Raw genomic sequence first — 22718 nt, 5'->3', positions numbered from 1 at the left:
GTCCTTGGGCAAGACACTTCACCCGTTGCCTGGTGGTGGTCAGAGGGCCCGGTGGCGCCAGTGTCCGGCAGCCTCGCCTCTGTCAGTGCTCCCCAGGGCGGCTGTGGCTACAATGTAGCTTGCCATCACCACTGACTGAATGTAGTGTAAAGTGCTTTGGGGTCCTTAGGGACTAAGTAAAGCGCTATACAAATACAGACCATTTTACATGTGAGAAGCAAAGCCTGGCCCACATGTTTTGATCCAACAGATAACTTACTGTTGCTCAAAGTGCCAAAAAAAGGTAAGACTGGTTCACATATAAAGATTTCAGAATACACAGTGCATTGGAATTGTTTACTGTTATAGCAGAAAAAGAGACAGACATGATATTAGGCAGGTGGTCATAATGTTATGCCTGATCAATGTAGTCTCTACAGAGCCATTTATACTGACAAGCACAGGTGATACACATGAAATGATACATATTCAAAACAACAACAACAACAACAACAACATTGGAGCAATGTGTCAACTGCTTATTCAAATCAGGTTGGGCTGTGGGGGGAGGGGTTCAACAATGTCTTCTGCAGAGACAGTACATAGAGACAGACAGCTATTCACACTCACATGTACACCTTTGGGCAATTTTGAATCCCCAGTTAACCTAATATGGATGAGGGAGATGTTCTTTCTTCTTTAGGACTTATCTATTCTTATTTTTATTACAGCCTTTTTAAAATTAGAGGTGTGGACTGCCAGTGTGGGCAGCTCTACCCAGTAGGACTTTGCTGAGTTTAAACTTGGCTCATGTGTACTGTTAGTGTCTTTTGAAGCATTTTTTAAGCACTGCACTTCTCTTTTAAAATGCCCTCATCATGAATTTTAAGTTTTCTCTTCATTCACTTTGCCAGCTGATGAACTGAGTAAGCTACTTGCATTAGCAGTGCGCTATTTGCACTTTTAGATTTTATTGTTGCATTTCTTAAACGATTGGAAAAATAATTTCACAGGAAATTACCCCCTACATCCGTGCCTGGAATTAAACAGTTTCTTGACCTAAAAAAAAAACACTGTTGTGAGTTGTGGTTGTTTTGTTTTTTTAAGCATCTACGCCACTTCACACCAGTGACCACAGACAAGGGAAGTATGTGAGATATGTTCCACTGAGTCATGCAGAGTCTTTAAATGTGACCTTAGTACCATCTTATTGACTCTCTGTTTCTCCTCTTCAGAATGCAGTCAAAATGAATGCAGTACAAAGTGCCATTAATGCGTTAGTGAGCTGTGTAAAGCTTAAAGTCAGAGTCTGCAGTGTCATAAAGTTGAATTTCCTTTAACCTGGCTAGCATTGAAGGCGTCTTTAAAGATGCAAGCTGCCAGTTCCATAAGCACTAATTAATGCAACACTTTACCATCACAGATACAGGCATCTGTACTGAGCCTGATGGTCCCTCTCCTCTTTGGTTCAGCCAGTATGGTTTCCATGTATTTGTGGATGGCACAGTAAACTGTGTTCCTGAGCTGATGAAGTGACCTCCATGACAGAATCACAAAGGCATCCATTATTGATATTCCACCTTGTCACATGCGCACAGAGATTTCTCCAGATTCATGTTTAGAGACATTATTCTGAAACTGTTCCACAATTTGTAGATGTCATATTTTCTAAAATCAGTACTACTGGCCTGAAAACAGTTAACCTAATAAGTATTAGTCTTTCGTTGCTACTATCCCTGCTTTTTTGACACATGCTGCAGTCATTAAACTGAAAATGAGCTCATATTTTCCATTAAATAGTAAAATGTCTCAGTTTAAACATTCGAGATTTGATGTATATGTTTACTGATATAAAATATGAGTTTATGAGATTTGAAAATAATTGAATACTGTTTTTATTTTACACAGTGTCCCAACTTTTTGGGGTTGTTGCTACAGTGTGCTTTAACAGTGATATACAATCTCTGATGAAAGAATATTTTTTATATATGTAACCTGTTGAGACGTATCGCACTAAAATCACAGAAGGTAGATCGTTTATGAGGTTACACCAGCATAAACTATGTTTTTTGCATTGTCATGGGAATTTATGTGCATTTACCCGGTGATGAGAAAACAATAAATATACTTGTAACATATCTCCAAAAGTTGAATCTGTACTTGTAACATATTTGCCTTCAAGTCTGATTTATGAAATCAAGGCATACACAGATAACAAAAACAGTGATCAGGGTTTGTGTAGTCTTATTTATCACCAAAAATCTTCAATTAATTAAATAAATTCATCTTTGATCTGGTTCTCTCTGCATCTCCTACATTAAACCATGAGACAGCATCAGAGATGAGTGCACTAACTACCCTATCATGTTCAAATGCGTCAAGTTTAAAGTTTTACTTTCGCATTAGAGATAAACTGCAGCACTGAGAGCATAATGAATGGGCACTTGTTCTCTCTGTAAAACTGTAAAGTCTTGAGCTTACTAGACAAGCAGCCTAAGATGACATGTGGGTGTGATTTGGACTTGTATAAATAAAACTGAATTCATTTAAAACAACATTAGCCAGTGAGTGAATAACAGTGCATTTAGGAGCTCCAAAAAAGCTATTTTGCTTAGGATTTACACATCCTGTACAAACTGACAGGTACGTACTGTCAACTGTCAACTTATGATAACAAATCGATGAGGTCACATTCTGACTGGTGTTCAGTTACCCAGAGAAAAAAAAATATTGCATATTGCAAGTACAGATTGTTCTCTTCATTACAATATATTCAGGGAGAAAGCTGCTTAAAGTGGATGATCATTTAAAAGAGGTATGCCTTATTTTACTGGGCACTCCACCCTGTATTTATAAGGGTGAACCTGAATTTGTCCACATTGCTGGCGACCTTTAAAATCCAGGTTTTCATAAGTGGGTTGTCTCGGCTCCCGCTGCAGAAGAAAAAAGAGGAACAAAACATCATATTTAAGAAGCTTAAATACAACATGAATGCAGATATTGTGGTATGAGTTGGTATCTGTCCTTGTGCTAGTGGAGCTGGAAAAGGTGGCAGATCTATTTGACCTTGTAAGTCAATATTGTGTATAAATAGAAAAAAAATCTAAGAGACTTTCTACTTACCGCACTTACCAACCTTCTAGGAGGATGGGTGATACTTCTAAAAAAAAAGAAAAGAAAAAGAAAAAAAGAAACACTTTTTTGTAATAGCAATGGCATAAAATAATGTAAAAGAATGACTGGAGGAAACTTACTGTGAACGTCGTTTGCAGACTCCTCTGAGAATGATCACAGCAGTTAATATAAAGATCAGGAAACATAGCGAAGATACAATAATTGCAATTGTTGTAACTTTGCTGATTTTAAATGGACTTTCAGCTTCAGCATTCTCTGTAAAATAAAATAAAAAAGTGAGTCATTTCACTGCAATTCAGTTGGTTCAGATATGCTCATTTCCATCCAACAGCAGTATCTTCTTTTTTTGTTATTATTATTAGCTCTATGTTGTCAGAAAGGAAGTCAGAAGTGCTGACACCTTTCATATGGTCTCTGAAAAGACCCCAGGCATCTCACGAAATGTTTTTTTACCGCTTCATGTCATTCATGTCAAGTCTGAAACTTGGGAGTTTTATATTTCAACGTTCATACTGTGGTTTGAGTGGGAAAAGCAATAATGCTGCCACACAATCTAACCTTAAAGTTTCTACTGTTGTACGATGCACAATTATGAAGGAAATGTCAGTGCAGCCAGAGGTGCTCAGCGCTATTGTGTGTGGGTGAGTTTTCAACTTCCACCTACAACAGCATTTAAGTAGTGCTCTCACCAGCCGCCTATAAAACCTCACAAACTGCAGTTAATCCAGTGTAATCTTTAGAGCAAAAGGGCAGGGACTTGTGTATTTTAAAAAGAAGATAAAAATCGGATAAGCCCCCCCAAAAAAATGCCATTGGTGCCAACCTCTTCTTCTTTCCGTGCCCCACCATCAGCCAGCCTCTGCCCCCCGCCCCCACACTGTATTCAGTCACGATGGGTGTGTAAGGTATGCTTTTTTGTCTGTTTGGTTCATTTTTGTAATCTAAAACTTCAAAAGTTGATAAACTCACCTGTAATCACAAGCTCCCATTTCTGTTCGAAGAATCCCGAGTCTGTGGTCATTTCACAAGTGTAGTTTCCTGTGTGATTTTTCTGGGCGCTTTCTATGATTAGTGGGTACAATTGGCTTTCTAAGGTGGACATGGTCAGATTCAGGGTGGCAGCTGCAGGAGACCTTATTATTCTGCTGTCTGAGGTTTTCTGATTACTGCTTAAGGTGACAGAGCTGCTGTTTGAGGCTTTCTGTGGCTTGAAACTAAACAGTTGAGTCCCATTCCTTCTCCATGTCAGTTGAAGGAGGTCGCCGATTGTGTTATTGCTACAGTGCAGGGTCGCTGTGCTCCCGACCATCCTGGAAGTGCTGTTCCCTTCTTGAAAGACAAAAAAAAATCACTTTATAGGCCTCATTTATTCATTACTTCAATTACATATATAGTATCCTAGTATACTAAGCTTAGGTTGTATTTACATTCTGCAGCATCAGTATTTTGGGGAATAGGACTGCATTTTGGGAAATGTGTTTTGTTTTGTTTTGTTTTTACATGATTTTAATTTTTATGAAAGCGCGTCACAGTTGCTGTAGATGGTTAGCTTTAAGTTTGAGCATAAAGAGTAGAAGAACATACAGAGCAGGCCACTGAATGAAGTTAATCCAGTGTAATCTTTAGAACAAAGGGCAGGGACTTGTGTATTTTAAAAAGAAGATAAAATGGGATAAGCTAAAAAAAAATGCCATTGTTGCCAACCTCTTCTGCTTTCTGTGCCCCACCATCAGCCAGCCTCTGCCCCCCCGCCCCCACACTGTATTCAGCCACGATGGGTGTGTAAGGTATACTTTTTTGTCTGTTTGGTTGGTTGGTTTTTGTAATCTAAAAACTTCAAAAGTTGATAAACTCACCTGTAATCACAAGCTCCCATTTCTGTTCGAAGACTCCTGAGTCTATGGTCATTTCACAAGTGTAGTTTCCTGTGTGACTTTTCTGGGCTCTCTCTATGATTAGTGCATACAATTGGCTTTCTAAGGTGGACATGTTTAGATTCAGGGTGGCAGCTGCAGGATACCTTATTATTCTGCTGCCTGAGGTGTTCTGATTACTGCTTAAGGTGACAGAGCTGCTGTTTGAGGCTTTTTGTGGCCTGAAACTAAACAGAAGAGTCCCATTCCTTCTCCATGTCAGTTGAAGGAGGTCGCCGATTGTGTTATTGCTACAGTGCAGGGTCACTGTGCTCCCGACCATCCTGGAAGTGCTGTTCCCTTCTTGAAAGACAAAAAAAAAATCACTTTATAGGCCTCATTTATTCATTACTTCAATTACATATATAGTATCCTATAGTATACTAAGCTTAGGTTGTGTTTACATTCTGCAGCATCAGTATTTTGGGGAATAGGACTGCATTTTGGGAAATGTGTTGTGTTTTGTTTTGTTTTGTTTTTACATGATTTTAATTTTTATGAAAGCGCGTCACAGTTGCTGTAGATGGTTAGCTTTAACTTTGAGCATAAAGAGTAGAAGAACATACAGAGCAGGCCACTGAATGAAGTTAATCCTGGTATATCAGTTAGCTCAGCTGATGCTCCTACACACTTTCAACTGTTACATCCCATAGGGTACATAATTTCATTGTCTTCAGCTTGACTATCGATGCTGGTTTCTCTGCAAGTCATTTTGCAGCCCACCATTATCCCAGCTCTGCTTTTTCATCCTTTTCCTGACTTAATCAATATTGAATGCATGTACAGTGCTGTGAAAAAACTATTTGTCCCCTTCCTATTATTTTGTATGCTTCAGAGCAAAAACTTTTAATATTAGATAAAGATAACCAAAATACGTTTTAAAAATACAGTTTTCAAATGGTGATTCTATTTGTTCAAGAAAAAAGCTATCCAAATCTACCTGACTGTAATGAAGTAATTTTTAAGGCTTTGGAACTCAAGCAAATCACCGTGAGAGCCAGTATCCACAAATAAATACACATTAACCTTCCCAAGAGTGGCCAGTCTAACAAAATTACCCCAAGAGCGCATTGACGACTCAATGAGGAGGTAAAAAAAAAAAAAAAAACAACCAAAAAAAACACACAGGATCTCTGAGGTGTAAAACCACATCTAAAGAATTTCAAGCCTCACTTGTCTCAGCTAAGGTCAGTGTTCCTGATTCAACATTTATTAATTAAAAAAAAACACCCTAAAATTGAGTTACATAGCTTCCAATAAACAAAACCTCAAAGGCTTATTTCACATTTGACATAAAAAAAAACCAACTTGTTGATCAATGAAACTTTTGGGAAATTAATCTGTGGGCTGATGAGAAAAGAAGTTTGTCTTTTTGGAAGGTTTGAGCCTCGGTACATGCGCTATAAACCTGATACAGCATTTCATGAAAAGAGCATCATAGCTACAGTAAAACATGGTGGTGGTAGTGTAATGGTCGGAGGCTGCTTTTCTGTTCTTTAAAAGAAAATGCTTAAAGAATGTCTGATGAAGACATGGGTCAAATTTTGTCCACAGTGATCTGAAAGACTCATTACAAGTTACTGCAAATGCTTGATCGCAGTTCTTGCTGCCAAGGCTGTGCAACAGGGTATTAATTTTAGGGAGGAATTACTTCTTAATATCAGGTAGATCTGGATAGGTTACTTCACTTGAGATATAAATGATCATTTAACTGTATTTTGTGACAAATGAACAAGGATGGGGCCAAATACACAGCTTTGTAAAAAGGCGGGCATGTCGCAGAATACAGCCAGCATCCCAAAAAACAAAGAACTGAAGTTTAAGTCATAATCCAGATATAAAATTAAGCTTATTTTGCACTATTCATATTTTTTCCATGTAGCTTCCAGTATAAAAGCAAAAACTGAAAAAAAATTCAAATTAATAAACTTTTCCATTACATTATACTCATTGTCAAAGCCGTAAAATGAATTTTACCTGCTTGTAAAAATATACAGACGATGCAACATACAAGAAACAAGGTCCTGTCAATTCCCCAATATCTTGAAAAGTCTTCCATGCCAGCTTGAAAAAAAAAAGATAATTTATTTGAAATTTTAATATCTGCAACTGGTATTTTATTCTTACTTAGTATCAGAAAGTAAATATCAAGGATGTCCTGAACACAGAAGCAACAAAAAACAGGGTCACACAAAAGAGCAAAATTTTTAAATGCACGAAACATTTTCGAGCTCTTTTCAGCTGACAGTTTCTTAATAATTACAAGAAACTGAAGTGCAGTATCAAAACAGTAACCTTTAAATACCCTATGACTGTAATAAAATGCAATAAATTGCTCATAAGAATTGTAACGATCACATCCTGTGCAAACCTAAACGTGGTACAGACTAAATAGCAATACTGTTTTCTTACCGTTGAGTCATATGCTGTTTAATCCTTATCTCTGCACGGCAACTTTAACAGCTTTGATGTCACACAAGCAGGAGAATTTGATATCTAATAATCATCTTAATTTTAGCATACAGCTTCTTTGCATGTGTGCCTGCACAGTGGACATACATGCATAGTATTATGCATGTATTATGCATTGCCCAGCTGCTTACACAATACCACACAAATGGCGTGCAAACAGGAAATAGATGAATTTGGTGTGTGACCACGTGAGTGACATGCCGTTTTTTTCTTTTGGTTGGCTGGTTGGTCTTTGAAGTTGGAGGCGATGCTGTGAGAGTGTACCCTGACTGTAGTATTTTTCCCACCCAGCATTGCACTGTTCTACTTTTACCAATACCACAGCGACAGGCCATAGATAGCATCTCATAAAGTAGGTGAGGTTTACTTTACTTTTCTGTGCTTTTTTTCCCTACAGTGCTTCTGTTCTCTTGACACTTTGCGTTTTCAAAGCTTGTTATAAAAAGTCATCTCTCAAAAAGTATGTGGGGATATATAGTCACTATAAAAAAAAAAGAAAGCACACCCCCTGTTACTTCTAAGGTTTTATGTGCCAGAATATAATCTAAAAAAAAACTAATAAGCTGCTCTTTAGCAGATCTAGATACAAACCAAGTGCTGTTGCCCATCAATCAGGAAAGGGTTATAAGGCTATTTCTGAACAGTTTAAAGCTCAGCTTGCTACAATGAGAAAGTGGAAAACATGCAGGACAGCTAGCAGCTATCAAAGTAGTGGATTTCCGTAAAAATGCAGGAGACTGTACAATTTGCTTTACAGTGAAAGCTAAACTGGGTCATACAACAGGACAGTTGTCTGAAACACAGGAGCAAATTTAACAGCAGAATGGCTAAAAAAGAAAGGAACCATTGTCACAGTCCAGTCATTAACAGTCGTTAATCCTGGATAGGTTGTAGCTGCAGAAGCCTCCTCTGGGCCACTTTGTTAACAGCGACCCCATTTGATCGGTACGTAACTCTGCCACGATCTTTCTATTGTCTTTTTCTGTAAATACTAATTGTATGATGCATTGCAGGAAGTGTGGGCCTCAGAGGGCAGCCGATACCCTTATAGCGGGGCTGCTACTGCCTTTCCAGGATACATTAACAGAAGTGCCTCGCCTTTTCTTTTAGGTTTCTTTTTTTTTTTTTGTTGCCTTTCCTTTCAGTGTTGTTTATCATTTCACTAGAAGTGAACATTTTAGAAAAGCGTTGAGCCAACTTGAAAGCCTGCTCCTGTGCATGTTAATGGACTTAATCATCTAATTACAGCAGTCGGATGTATGACGATTTGATGTGACTCTGTGACGCCATCTGCTCTAAGTTAAATGTTTCATTTACTTTGTTTGTATATTTGGTTTCTGACTGTTTGATTTGTATACTTTTGTTTGTGTTTTGCAGTTGGGCTCACAACAGAGGGTGCATTTAGGTTTTTGATGGAATACATTATAACTTTTCTTTCTTTGATTCAGATGCAGAAGGCCGGACGTGGATGTGACTGGGGTACCTTGGTGGTGGGACCTTCCGTTTATTACACACCCTTGTCTTGAGCAGCACCATAGGCTGCATCCCAATTCAGGGTCTGTAGCCTTAAAGTGCGCAGCCTTAACGGTCCACAAAGGGCCGCATACTCAAAGACCGTTAAGGCAGGAAGTGCGAGGCACGTGAAATGGGACGGTCTAGCCTACATCGTGCTGCTCAGGTTGCCTAGCAACCATGACACCAACTGCTGGAAACGTTTCATACAGGATTGTTTGACAGAAATGAAAGAGAAAATCTTTTGTTCATTTGTTTGTTTGTTTTTACATGAGCTTTGTTCGATTTGATAAGTATCTGAGGCTGAGACCACAGGACTGTAAAACATGATTATTGGGCTTCATTTCTGTACTGAACAGTCATTTTAAGATTAGTTAGTAAATAACAATTAGTTAATGTTGCTCATGAGACTAAAGTCATCTCACTTTGGTAATGTAAATATAATATGGCCAATATTATAGTTATTATATTAATCATTATTAGTTATTACAGCAGTGAGCTTGAACTCTGTGTCAAATATTGAGCTTCAGTAAAGATTCAAGTTGCAGTTATTTATATTTCCTATCACCTTAAATCTTCACTCAAAGACAAGTATCTTTGACAGTGTATATATAGATGTATGATATATAAGAGACAAATATTGTTCTTTTATTATGTTGGCATTATTAAATTTGGCTCAATGCTTACATATATGTGTAAAAAGAAAATTTATAAGCTGTGATAATGGTGTCTGATAAAATGAAGAGTAGACTGATATATTAAATATTCCTTTATTGGGTGAGAAAATCATACCATGTCATAACTCCTTATGTCATACACATAGCTGGACTGCCCGGTATGCCCGATGGTGATTTTTCGTTTTTATGGGCTGATGATTTTTTTATTTATTTATTTTTTTCTTGTAACGGTATAAACAACGAAAGGTGGTGGATTGGCCAGATGCTGGCCGATGTGTAAAATTAACTCAGTTGTTTGGTGGTGGCTATGGCGGAGCTACCATAAAGGCCAGCAGGTGGGTGAGGGAAAGGGGAGGCAGGAGGTGGAGAGACCCGAGGCGGCCGTCGGTCCAAGTGTCAGGTGAACTGAACTTCAGGTAAGAAGTTATGACCTGCAGTCTATCCGGGTCAGATATAAACCAAGTTTAGGTGGAGTTTATTTTCGTTGTGCTGACTTTTTACCGTCAATTACAACAACTCGTACTGCGTACTAGCTAGCATGACGGAGTTTCTATACAGCTGGGCGGGTGCTATGATGTTACTGATAGTGAACTTTATTTTATTCATAAGGTCAGTTAGTAGAGTTGCCAACCATCCCGTAAAAAGCGGAATCGTCCTGTATTTAGAGAAAATATTACGCGTTTCGTATTGAGCTGAGAAGGAACACAGTTTGTCCCGTACTTCAACTACAAAGGAAAACGACACAAAGCTGGAGTTATTCTGTGTCTTTACGCTGCACAGCTGCTTCTTCTTCTCTCATTCTCTCCCCCTCCCTCTCCTGTTGCTACTTCAATCATGAAACTGATCAATGATCAGCTGTTGTTAGAATTTATTTAATATTAATTTCTAGTATCAGCTGATGTTTGCTGGAGCCACAGCTGTAAAGCTGCTGGTCATGATGTCGGTTTGGATATGTGGTGAGAGGGAAACATGCAGATGAAACCAGGAGATGTCCTTACTGAATCATCAGAGCTGAACAGGTGATGGAGAAACAGGTTTACCTTTTAGGTGACATGGATGAGTTGAAGGGAAGTTATGAACTGTTTCTGGGAGACAAATAACACCAGGATCCTTTTCTGAGTAAATGACAGCTGGTAACGGTGCAGAGGCGGGTCTAGGAAAGTTTTGCCAGGGGGCCAGGTAGGGCATTAACAGGGAAAGGGGGGCACAAAGAAATACATTTCTTACTTATTCTCATTTAAAATGTCTCGCTTTTAATAAATAATTATCTAAATCTTACAACCAAAGTTTTTAGTATGACGTAAAATGTATAGAAATCATACATATACCAACAAGACAGTGTACATCACTGTCACAGCGTTTGTTTCATTCAGAGGCTTTATGGCTTTCCCTATAATACCTGGTGAGCCAGTTTCTAGTCAAAATGCCCGGGCCAATTTTTTGTCCCAGTCCAGCCCTGGTCATACAGAATAGATATCAGAGCCTTAAACAGGCTGACTTCTGCTAAATGGGTCAAACTGGGCAGAAAGTACACAACCACATAACATCCTTATAGAATATGATGTAACACTATAGATCAACTTACCTCAGAATATATAAAGCATATAAACAATTACAGCAATATGATGCAACAAACACAGCAGTACTACTAATCCAAAATACTCAAAGCTTCATAGAAGTGAAACAAACATGGACATTTATTTTTAGCTCCATTCTGCTGCTGATACATACTTTAGGTTTCTGAATACTAAACTTATTACTGCCTTTCACAGTGTGTAACTTGAAGGCCCTGAGTACTTTCTCCCACACTGAAAACACTTGAATGATAAAATTATTTAAACATTACCCAATAAAATTGATTCAGGACAGACAATTAGTTATTTTAAACTTTTCTAGCAGTCCTTCACAAACAGGGAACAGTCTGTCTATTCTCTCCATCTGTCAGCTGCTGCTGGCTCTTCCTCCTCCTCTTCCTCACACACTGCTGAGTTTGTCCTGGTGGATCATCAGGGGTGCAAAGCCTCACAGATGATGTGCAGCAGTGAGTCCCTCAGTCTGTCCTCACTCTGGACACTCGCAGTTGTCACACATGGAAATCAAATGTGTGATAAGCTGCAGGATTCAAACACAAGTGTAACTTATAAATACATGTTCATACTTTTATTCCACAATCAGAGAGAAAGAAACAGAGAGAGAGTGCAGGACAGACAGACAGGTGACAGTCTCAGGTGTATACACTGCTACAAAACAGCACAAGAGAAGGAGGATTTAGTGTTCGTGTTATTACGAGTGCTAAACAAGAAGAGTTCCCAGATGGTCCAGTGGACACATGCGTGACTCCTGTGATTAAAGCATCTTTCTTTCAGCTTAACGACTGAACCGTCAGCTCGTTCAAACACACGTTAAAATCCGTTTGGCTCGACACCACCGAACAGAGGCAGCAATATAACATAGCTAACATTAACAGTGCAGTGAATCCTGCTTGTGCCGTCATATTCAGGACTGCAAACCGAGCAGCATCACTGACTTTCAGCTTGTTGTGTTTGTGGATATATGACTGACTTTAATTATCCATAAAATCATCACATTCTCTGTAAGATTAAGGTCAACTATTGAACGGCGTATATTTTCAAGTAAAGGCTTTAAAACCAAGTTAGTACTAACATCACTAATGTCACATAACTTTGCCGACATGTGGCCAAAAGTAATGTTTTAAAGTTCTTCATTATTAAACATTCGCACATAAATAAGTGACATAATGTTCAGTAATTGCTTTTTAAAGTTTACTCTTCGGCCGCCCCGCCCCAACCGTCTGCCGTATTTTTCGGCGAAATTATCCACACCCACCGCCGCGGTATGAATTGTGGGATATACGGGACCACGAAGTGTACACCGGACTGTCACGACACGGACCACACTTCAAATTTCGGGAAATTGACGGCGCATTTGGAGTACGCATTTATTGGAGTACACTTCGGATTGGGACAGCCGTCGTCGCGTCGCTGTGACGTAATAGGTCTCAAAATGCGTACTCCGGAGTGTGCTGTCGCTGGATTGGGACACAGCAGGTCCGTCACCTTAAGAGGTAGTGATGGCCAAATGAAGCTTTCTGAAGCACTGAAGCTTGTATTGGAAAACGGTTCATTACTCGAAGCTTTTCAACACAGTCCTCTCTGGTGACATCTGGTGGCGAAAATTATGAAGAGCAGCTTGAATCTACAAAATAAAACAGACAGCTTCATTATCACTGCTCCCTCTACAGAGTGGAGTTCTCTCTGATATTGGGCCACCGTTGCGTTGCTTTGAACATGTAATTGTTTTTTTGTTTTTTTAAATGGTTATGCTTATTTGCTTAATACATTTTGATCAATAAACTTTCCCTATTTAAACATTCACCATGGTGTGGTCTTTCTTTGCTTATGACTTCTTGATGTTGGTAAATACAATAAGTGAGAAATATATATAATATACATATGATAATGTACACCACATTATGGAGTATGCTTCTACTGTGAGGTCCTGACTCCATGTACTTATGCAATTAATCACTTGACAGCTGGACAGGTATGTTTATAAAAAAAATATTATATTAGGCCAATTTTCCTATACATATTTTTGACCTGGGGATAGGATTGATTGTGAACTGGAAAGGGAAAATGCTTAGGGGGCTGAGTAGGGCTGGGTATCATCACTGATTTCTAGAATCATTTTGATTCAATCCACGATTCGATTCAATTCGATTTGAATCGGGAAAGTTTTCCCTCAGACAGTCAGAAATATTATAATTCTGATCATTTATCAGTATATATCCATATTTTTATATCTATAAAAAGAAAGCTGGCACTGTGAGACTTCATCAGAGATGTAAACATCACAGCAGATGCCTTTGTTTCAAAGTAACTCAGAATAAAACACAGAAAAACATGGCCTGGCTTTTCATAGCAAAGAAACCTCCTTAAAAAATATTCTGCAGTAGAACAAAAAAAAGAAGAAAACCATGAATCAACATGTGAACATTACCTGATGCTGCTGAAGTAAAGGAGAGCAAAGTTACAGAGGTTTAATTAGAGACACAGCTAAGCATTTTGCAATTTCGCATGATTGTAAAAAGTTTACATTTCTTCAGTATTGAACAGCAGAAATGAGACTTCCTTGTCGGAAGTCAGTACGTAACGGTAGACCGGTGGGTAATAAGCAAGCGAAAAATGCAGAAAACAGAGATTTGTAGCTGGGAAACTGTTCTTGAAGTACACTGAGAGAGAGAGAGAGCTGTGCATGAAGTGTGATTTTAGCGTGTTGGAAGCAAAACAGAAAAGGTAAGAGGGAATTCATGATGATGTTTATCTTAAGCGAAATGTGAAGTGTAGTTTGGATCTTCTTTTGCTGGAGATTCAGTCAATTTTGTTTGGAGAGTGATGAAACCTGCAGCTGCAGAATCTAGGGGAAAAAAAACGTAAACACATAGCGCGGACCCGACGCATGCAGAAGCCGTAAACGTGCTCTGATTTACTGTTTTAGCTGTTTGGTGTTTGACGAAATTTTGTGAGGTTTAACCTGAGATTCTGGCGTTTCAGGCAAAATAGATTTATATTTACAAATCGATTCAGGATTTTAATGAATCAATATCACTTTATTCAATTTAGAATCGATTGTAATCAGAAAATCGATAATCAAAACCCACCCCTACTCATGAACTTGCAAAGTAAAAACATGATCCATTTAAGGTAGCCCTTTTTTCATTTTTATTTAACAAGAGAATTTGTTTTACTGTGTGATGGCTGAGTCTGTTTCTTTTCTTGGAGATAATTTCTCCCGCCTTAGAGAAAATCCTCTTGCATGGAACAGAAGAGGCTGGAGTGCAGAAACTGCACTGCAAGTTGGTAGATATGCAGGTATACGGTCTTCCTGGGTCCTACAGACTATCACCTAAAAAGAATAAACAAAATGATTTTCTAAAATGTGCAGCAATTTAATTTACGTATACTGTAAAATACATTTTTTTATTAGCTTTAATTCAAATGGAAGTGTTTCTGAAGTCATATACTGTAATGATATTTACGTTATGAAAAGATCATTTTGGACATGTTTTTCATTTCTTCAGATAAAATAAATTGACCAAAATCAACTCAAAATACTCCCACACACCACAAAACCTCCCATTTTCCTCCCTGGCTCCGTTTCTCTCAATAGAACGATCAGTGGTTTGCTATCTCTCACTATCAAAACACTCCACAAATCCCGCGAATGATTCACAAGTTCTTTTATTAGATTCTCTTGTGTTTTCAACCCCTGTGTTAAGTCTCCTTTGTCCTTTATGTGTTTCATGTCTGCTTGTCTTGTGTGTCAGCTGTTTCCTCATGTGTTCCCACTTTCCTCAATAGCCCCCTGTGTGTATTTAGTCAGTGTTTTCTCATTTGGTCTTTGTCAGGTCGTCTGCATTTTGGGTCCTCTTCGCAAATTCATAGTGTGCTGCTGCATACTGTGACATTTGTACTTTAGTGTTCTGGTTTTTCTAGTTCGTCTCTTTAATAATATTTCATCTCTTTACAGCTCTCCAGGTGATTAGTGGAAGTATGACGGTAGTTTAGGGAGGTACTACTATTTTACCCTGTCATGTCACTGATACCAGAGATGACTTGACACAGATTACCTAGCAGAGGGAGAAAAAACAGGTAATGACAGTTTTATTACTATCCGACCCAGAAATGGACCACAGTTTGTCAATGGATGTGATGATTGATTTAAATTTATCGGGAATGTTAATGACAAAAATGGAACTCTCCAGTTATCCAATGTTGCTCTGAAAGATGAAGGCAGCTACACGTGCATCTTCACCTTGTTTCCTGGTGGAACTAAGAAGACTGAAATACCTCTAAACTTGCTTACTATGAAAAACAAACAAACAAACAAACAAACAGTTTGTTTACAATATTCTGGGTGTTTGTGTGTGAGACAGAGAATTACTTTCACCATCCTGCTTGCATGTTGATTTATTTTAGGGCTGTACCTCTCCTAGTGCCTCCTTTCACAAGTGTGAGGGACAATCTTCCCACTTTGGGCACAAAAGAGGTTTTATTTGCTACGTGCACAGCTGCGGGCTCCAGGCCTCCTGCAGAGGTGAGGTGGCTCACTGGTGCTTTGGGAGACAAATTGAGGACGACAAACTCAGCCACAAGGTGATGCTACTGAGCTGAAGACATCAAAACTTCCTCAGGCAATCACAGTGCACTTTATTCAACCTTATTACGCCATGAGGCATTTTCTTAACTAATGATGAAGTACACTTGTTTTAAAAAGTAATCTTTATACTCCCAGTAAGTTTTACAAAACCCTACATCAGTATTGTTAACAAAACAGGCACACATCATCAAAATTCTGTAAACACCTTTGTCAACATACTTCTCTTTGTTGAGGGGTATTGCGACACTTACAATGGTCAAAAACTCAATATTAAAATAACATAAAAGAAAATTAAAACAAAATAGAAATGTATTTTTATTCAGTCACCAATTTTAGTTGTTTGTGGTTTGAATGCTGCAGAACCAGCGATTCATTTTAAGATTGCAGGAATATAAACATAATTCTTTTAGTTTGGGGGGTTTATTTTGGACAAAATAAGTAACACAACAGTAATATTTATTGAGGTCAAAATACCTCAAATTTAGAGCTTCAAGCTATTAATGTATGTAAATGAAAACCATGAATATAGGCCTGACATTAGAGGATAATGACTAGAGGAAAATGTAATGAGAAACAGCATCCTGTGCTTCAAAATCTCAAACAGAAAGGGAACCAAGTGAATGTAAACATGAAGGTCCTAATAAACAGAGCCGTGCCAGCAGGAAAATAATTGTTTCTAAAATAGCTTTGGAACGAAATGGAAAAGTAACCAGAATTTACGAAAACATATCTGATAGTATTTACTTTCGTACTTTTGATAGCATTAATATTTCCTTGGTTCAAGATGAACACATTTCTCACTATATTTTTTGCAGTCTCTCCTACAGAAGTGAACAGTTCAGTGGACTGAGAGGACTCATCTGAGTGTGAGACAGAAGCAAACTCAAATTTTAATTTCAGCGCTCAAGGCATTTTTTTTTTTAAGTTCACTGTTCTGAAACCCCAGTGAAAACCAGATTGTTCCTCTTGAATCTGACATTCAACATTCAACAGATGACTCTGCAGTACTCTGACACAGACCTTCCCAGAGAGGCTGTGGAGTGTGATAGTTCTAATAATTTCTCTTGTTTTGGTTTTCATTATCATGTACATATCATGTCTGTTCACAGACCCACAGCTTGATTGTCATTTACCTGAGAACACCAGAATTGGTAGGTCTCCTACTGACGCCTGAACCATAATATCCTTTATCAGACTTTATGCTGGTGCAGTGGGCCCTGGGTTAGCCAACAGGCAATCCCTGGGTGACAGAAGCACTGATGTTGTTCATGTGCTCTAACCTTCCCTCTTGACTGTTATAAATCTGTGCATTTGAAACCACCAAATGGTCCACATACTGTCCAGGAACTCACATATGCCCTGATCTCGGTCTGGTAGGAGTTTAAAGGACACCACCCACCATCTCATCAGGAGCATGCCTCATCTCATGCTACCAGTAGAGAAAAGGAGACGAGTGAAAAGAAAAACTAGAAAAATAAATCTTCCTAACTGGTTAGATTGGTATGTCTAAAGTTTTACTGACTTTGTGTTATACACTATTCATCAGTCCCTTTATTTTAATTATTTATGTAGCCTGGAACAGTGTATTTTCATTTGAATGAGTGATCATGCGTGATGGGAAATGTTTAATAAAATGAATGAAATGAAATGTTTTATAATCTTTTTAGCTAAACTGATGTGAAAACCTGCGTCAGATGTTTCACAATGGTCCTCTGTACGATCATTTGAAACCCCATGTTTGGTGTTTCTATCTTCAGTTGTGGAGAAAAGTCAAAGGAAAAAAAATCACATACAGATATTGCTGTACATCTCTGTAGATTTGGTCTTATTACATTTAGGGATTTATTTTAGATTTTTTATTTAAATGTTAAACATCGTGTAGAAGGGAAAGCAGTGCTGGAACCAGACAGAAAGCAAATATATGAGTGTGTTGTACTGTAATTTGAATACATTAGTACCCCCTCCCCAACTTTTTTAAACTAAATTTATAGAAAGTCTGTACAGTAATATGTAGCAAGTAAAAATGTGCAACCAAAGAGGAATAATTCACAAGCCAAAATTCTGTGATGTTAAAAAAAGGAGACGTTGTAAAAACAAAGTTGTCAGGTCTGTGGTTCAAAGTAATTAAAACTAAAACGTTCAAGGATCCCAAAGAAAGGCATACTGTTAAAGCAACTAGGAGGGTGGAGCTGGAGGAGCAGGCCAAAGGTCAAAGGACTAACAGTTCTAAGTCGAAACTTTGATAACATTCAAAATCACAATGAAAAGTAGGACACAAATATGAAAAAACGTATCATGTGTTCTTCTTTCAAGTGGGCAAAATACTTGATAGACTACAGCGTTTGGTGAGTTCTGACTTGAGTCCAGAACTGTTTCTAACTTTCAACCAATAACTGACTGCAAAAGATTTTCGCTCAAATATTAAACACAATCCTTATTTTTAAAATTGCTCAATTATTTTAAGACTCTGAACATGAGGGACTGTGTAAAAATGTATTTGGATGCTTCTTGTGGCTTTTTCAAGTGAACTTTAACACTTTTGATCTGGGCAGGTGTAATCCCAAAGTAGCTGTCCTCTTTACTTCTTTTTAAAGGAAAAGCAGTTTCTATTTCTGGTATTCTTGTTCAAATTAAACACTTACTGAGTGGTGTATATAAGGATGTTGTAACAGACACAGCCTGTTATTTTTTTTTTCTTCAGCACCTTCAAGGTGGTTGAAAATCTTCCTCACTGACTCACAGTAACAGTTTGTTCCAACTCTTAACTGAATCTTTATGTTGATCTCACTGACAGCCATCATAAAGCTTCAATGACTATTTGTTTAACAAAACTGTACCGGAATATAAAGCGATGAAAAAGTACAACCAAAGAGGAATGATCCTCAAGGAAAAATTTCTGGTATGCAAAAGAAAAAAGAAAAGATTTGAAAGCAAAGTTATTTTCTTTTACTTTATTTTACTTACTTATACTAACAAATGAGCTTTTTGTTATTGTTCATTTTTTTCTAAATGCCTGTACCTGCTCCACCCTGATTCCTCCCAGTGGGTCCGTCACCCTCCTTGAATTTCCTGTTTCTGTAACACATGCTCTCGCAGCTTTTAACGGGGTCGAAGGGTCCAAAACGACAAATTTTTTTAATACGGGACTAATTGAAATGCGTCGTTTCTTCGTGGCACCCTGCCTGGCGCTCCTGGCTGTGCTCCTGCTGAGCAGCGATGCTGACAGCATGTAGAAAGTTTTTTCAGTATTCGCATGCTGCACTACAGCACACCTCATAACTACAGTCATAGATCAAAGGGCAAACGCTAAGAAATATAGGGCGAATATTTGTAGAAACAATATTTGCGTACATGTGTCAATCTCAGTCGGCGTGTGCGTAATAGATCTGTGCACGTGCATTGAGATTTACGTAACGTCTGTGTTGAGAGCTCAGTGGATCTGTGCTCGATTACTCCGCCTAAGCTGCATTGTCAAGGGCAGATCAACTGAGCGCCACTGATCCGATATCGATACTTTGTACAAAAACTTATTTTTTTTACTGTATCTTTTATTGTATCTCAAATTATGGCTTCATAATGATTACAGGACGTCAGATTACTTGTTCTTATCACTTAATAATGCAGAATTATCATATAGAAAACTGAAGTTGTGCGCCATTTGAGCACGTTGCCTGCCTGCAGCACTAAAGGACTCGGCGAGAGACATCTGTCTCACCCTAGCCTAGCAGCACCTGTTCCTGTCCTCTCCTCTTCAGTTCGCCTCAACATACGCTCGTCATATTCTGTGATATGATTTACTGTGAGGTGTTTGACGAGGTAAATGGTCTTGCCACATGTATCGCAAACCGCGTCTTGGCTGTTTGTGGAGGTAAAATACGTCCGCACATGACTCCATTTACGCTCCGCCATTGTTGTGAGTGCGCACGCCAGTTGGCTGCGACACATTTATACAGACATATTTCGCACATGACTATTAACCCTAGAACACTATCGCCGGGTGATTTACACCCGAGCAAATACATTTACATGATTTCTCTCTCCTGCAGCTGTTTGCGTGTCGAGGAGCCTGTGCCTTCACCAGGGAAGTCTCAAATTTCCCAGGAATGGGTGGACCAAAGACCAGCTTTCCAGAGTCATTATTTTGTTTTAGGAGGGGTTTTTTTTTCCATTTTGTTAGACATGGCACAGTTGAAAGTAAAAGAAGACCACTCTAATTTGTCATGTGTTGTCATATTTTGATATATTTGATTACTTTTTATTGGTTATATTATATCGGGTAAAAATCACCCGGCATTAGTGATTGTGTTACTATTTATAGCGATAGTGTTCTAGGGTTAAAGGGGGAAGAGAAAGTAGTTGCTTCCAATGTAGACAATCCGAATGATATAGTTTCTTTCCACTCTGTTCCTGTTAATGATAAACTACAAATTTACCCTAAATTACTAAAATATCGATATTTTAATATGAGAATCGATTCACCGGGTTTGAGTAAATACTGAGAGTACTGGAGCCCCGTTACAATATTCCTTGTTGTTTTAGTATAGCTTTTATTTTGGAAAGAGCAATTTCTATAAACTCTCTTTTCCACAGAGGGATTTCTCGATCAGATTGATTTATTTTTTGTATTATTTTGTTGTTTCAGCATCATTTAATTTAAAAACTGTACTTTTGAGTTAAAAGAAATATTTATAATTTTAATGAATTAAAAATTAAAGAATGCATCAATTTTTTTTTTATCGAAAAAATATCGAACCGTCAATTTTGTGTATCGTTGCACCCCTAATATATATATACATATACATATATATCTTGAGCTGACTTCTCACCTGATCATGTCATGGTCCTGGTCAAAATGACCCTGTGTGTTCTGTCATATTTTGCATTATGTTGAGGATTACTCCAGGTTTCCTAGGTTATTCTGTTCAGTATTGTTTATTAGAGTCCCCCCCTGTGTTGTTGCCCTCTGTGTCTCCCTCTGTGTGATTGTGTATGGAGCGATGTGAGTTGTTGTGCTTTGCTCCCACTCCTTGTGTTCCGTGTTTTCCTCTTTCCATCATATGCTCCTTCATGTTCTCTCTCTCTCTGCCTCTCGGCTGTCTCTGTACCTCCTGTGTTACGTTTAAGGTCCATGTCTTGGTGTCAGCGCTTTCAGTTTCTTGTCCTCCCCGCTCTGTCATATGTAATTGTCCTCAGCTGTGTTCCCCGTGTGCTTCCATTTCCCTCATTACCTTCTGTGTATTTATGTCAGAGTCCCCCTCTGTTCTATGTCGCGTCGTCCCTCATAGCTGTATGTGATTGTCCCTGTGTCTTCTTGTGCACATTACAATTAGTTATTCCCAGTTTAGTGTTGTATTGTTGTATCACCTGTTTCCCAGCAATAAAGCTGTGATTTTGAGTTTAAGTTCCGTTCCCGTGAGTTTGCGTTTGGGTCCAATTCCATGCAGCTGAAACATGGCAGATCAGCTGTGAAGTAAATATGGGGCTAGACTGGGGTGGGGGATGGGGCTGGCTTTGTTGTGGGTAGATGTGTGGATGGGGGTGAAGCAGGGTGGGGTGTGAGGAGAACTCAGGTAACAATGGCATTATACCAGAAGGAGGAGGGGGGTTGATGGAACCTGGGGGTGGGAGAGGTGGTAAGTGGACCACTGTCAAATCTGTTGAAAAACAGATTCAAGTCATTCGTCAGTAGACACTGTGGCTCCTCCATTGTCCTTGAAGTGTCCAGAGATTTTTTTCCATGTTCCTCCAGACTTCTTGGACGTTATTCTGTTGGAGTTGGTTTTCTGTCCTTTTGCACTCTTCAGCTTTGTCTCCAGACCTGAAAGCCCTCTTCCAGATCGTCTTAATCATTTAGTAACTTCCTCAGCAAAATAGATTATTCCAACATACTCATTGGACTTCAATAACCCTGAGCACATGAAAAATGTGTATTTCCAGACTAGGTGGCAGTAGTTCTGGGAGGTTGCGGTCTCTTGCTGGGTGAAATTGGTTACAAAGAAGGTGCTGCACCAAAAACCAAGTGTTTACGTTGGTTGATAGCAGATTACCACCATTGTCTGTATTTTTCCATGTTTATCTGTTAATGCTCACTAACTACTAGCTGAGCAGTAGTACATCTTGAAAAAGCGTGATGCAAACCACAATTAAAGCCACAGTGTTCAGTCAGTAGCTGGAGCATAAAATATAATACAGGTGGCCCATTTTTTATTTTTTCACTACATGACTTTGATTGTCCGTGCATCCACTGTGAGGTTGAGTCCGGTATGTCATACATCATACAAGTGTTCTTGCAAGTTCTATGATTAATGTGTTATGCCTCTCATCAAAATTAAAAAAAAATCAGGAGGCCAGATACAACTTAACTTGTACTATAGTGTTTAATCCTGTAAATCTTACTGGGCGGTTTCTACTTTTTCAGTTCCCATCATTAATACTTCTTCATTTACTTCGCAGCTCTGCAGGTGATTGGTGGAAGGGTGACAGTGGTTCAAGGAGATACAGCTGTCTTACCTTGCAAACTCACTGACACCACGGAAGACTTGACACAGATTACCTGGCAGAGGAGGACTAGAGAAAAACCCAGTAATGACAATTTTATCACTGTTGGACCAAATGAAGAACCACAGTTTGTCAATGGACGTGATGATCGATTTGAATGTATCGGGAATTTTAATGACAAAAATGGAACTCTCCGATTATCCAGTGTTACACTGAAAGATGATTCCCAGTGGAACTCAGAAGACTGAAATACCTCTAAAAGTGACTGGTATGGAAGAAAAAATAACAACTTTTATTTAGAACATTCTCTGTGTTTGTGTGTCAAACAAAGTTATTTTCACCATTTTGCATG

The 22718-nt window shown here is 38.6% G+C and overlaps 1 protein-coding gene across 5 annotated transcripts in view; it reads right to left on the bottom strand.

Moving 5' to 3' along the window:
* Window positions 1-182: 182 nt before the first annotated feature.
* The window catches only part of LOC102080371 (uncharacterized), an 83443-nt gene continuing 60907 nt past the window's right edge, over window positions 183-22718 (bottom strand). Inside the window, exons 1-7 of one of the 5 annotated variants that reach the window (XM_019352617.1) lie at window positions 7440-7624; window positions 7005-7091; window positions 4971-5330; window positions 4084-4443; window positions 3234-3369; window positions 3103-3139; window positions 183-2912 (exon numbers count right to left, since the gene is read on the bottom strand). In XM_019352617.1, the coding sequence (XP_019208162.1) occupies window positions 2802-2912; window positions 3103-3139; window positions 3234-3369; window positions 4084-4443; window positions 4971-5330; window positions 7005-7086 (1086 nt within the window). In that variant the 5' untranslated portion in view covers window positions 7087-7091; window positions 7440-7624 and the 3' untranslated portion in view covers window positions 183-2801. Of the gene's footprint in view, window positions 2913-3102; window positions 3140-3233; window positions 3370-4083; window positions 4444-4970; window positions 5331-7004; window positions 7092-7439; window positions 7625-22718 lie in introns of those variants that run through there. The other 4 variants (XM_019352618.1, XM_019352619.1, XM_019352614.2 and 1 more) reach the window with 4 other exon arrangements.

This window comes from Oreochromis niloticus, linkage group LG16 (assembly GCF_001858045.2).
Source record: "Oreochromis niloticus isolate F11D_XX linkage group LG16, O_niloticus_UMD_NMBU, whole genome shotgun sequence".
NCBI classification, from domain to species: domain Eukaryota; kingdom Metazoa; phylum Chordata; class Actinopteri; order Cichliformes; family Cichlidae; genus Oreochromis; species Oreochromis niloticus.
Note: the sequence above shows the minus strand (reverse complement) of the source record. Positions and strands in the feature narration are given on the sequence as shown.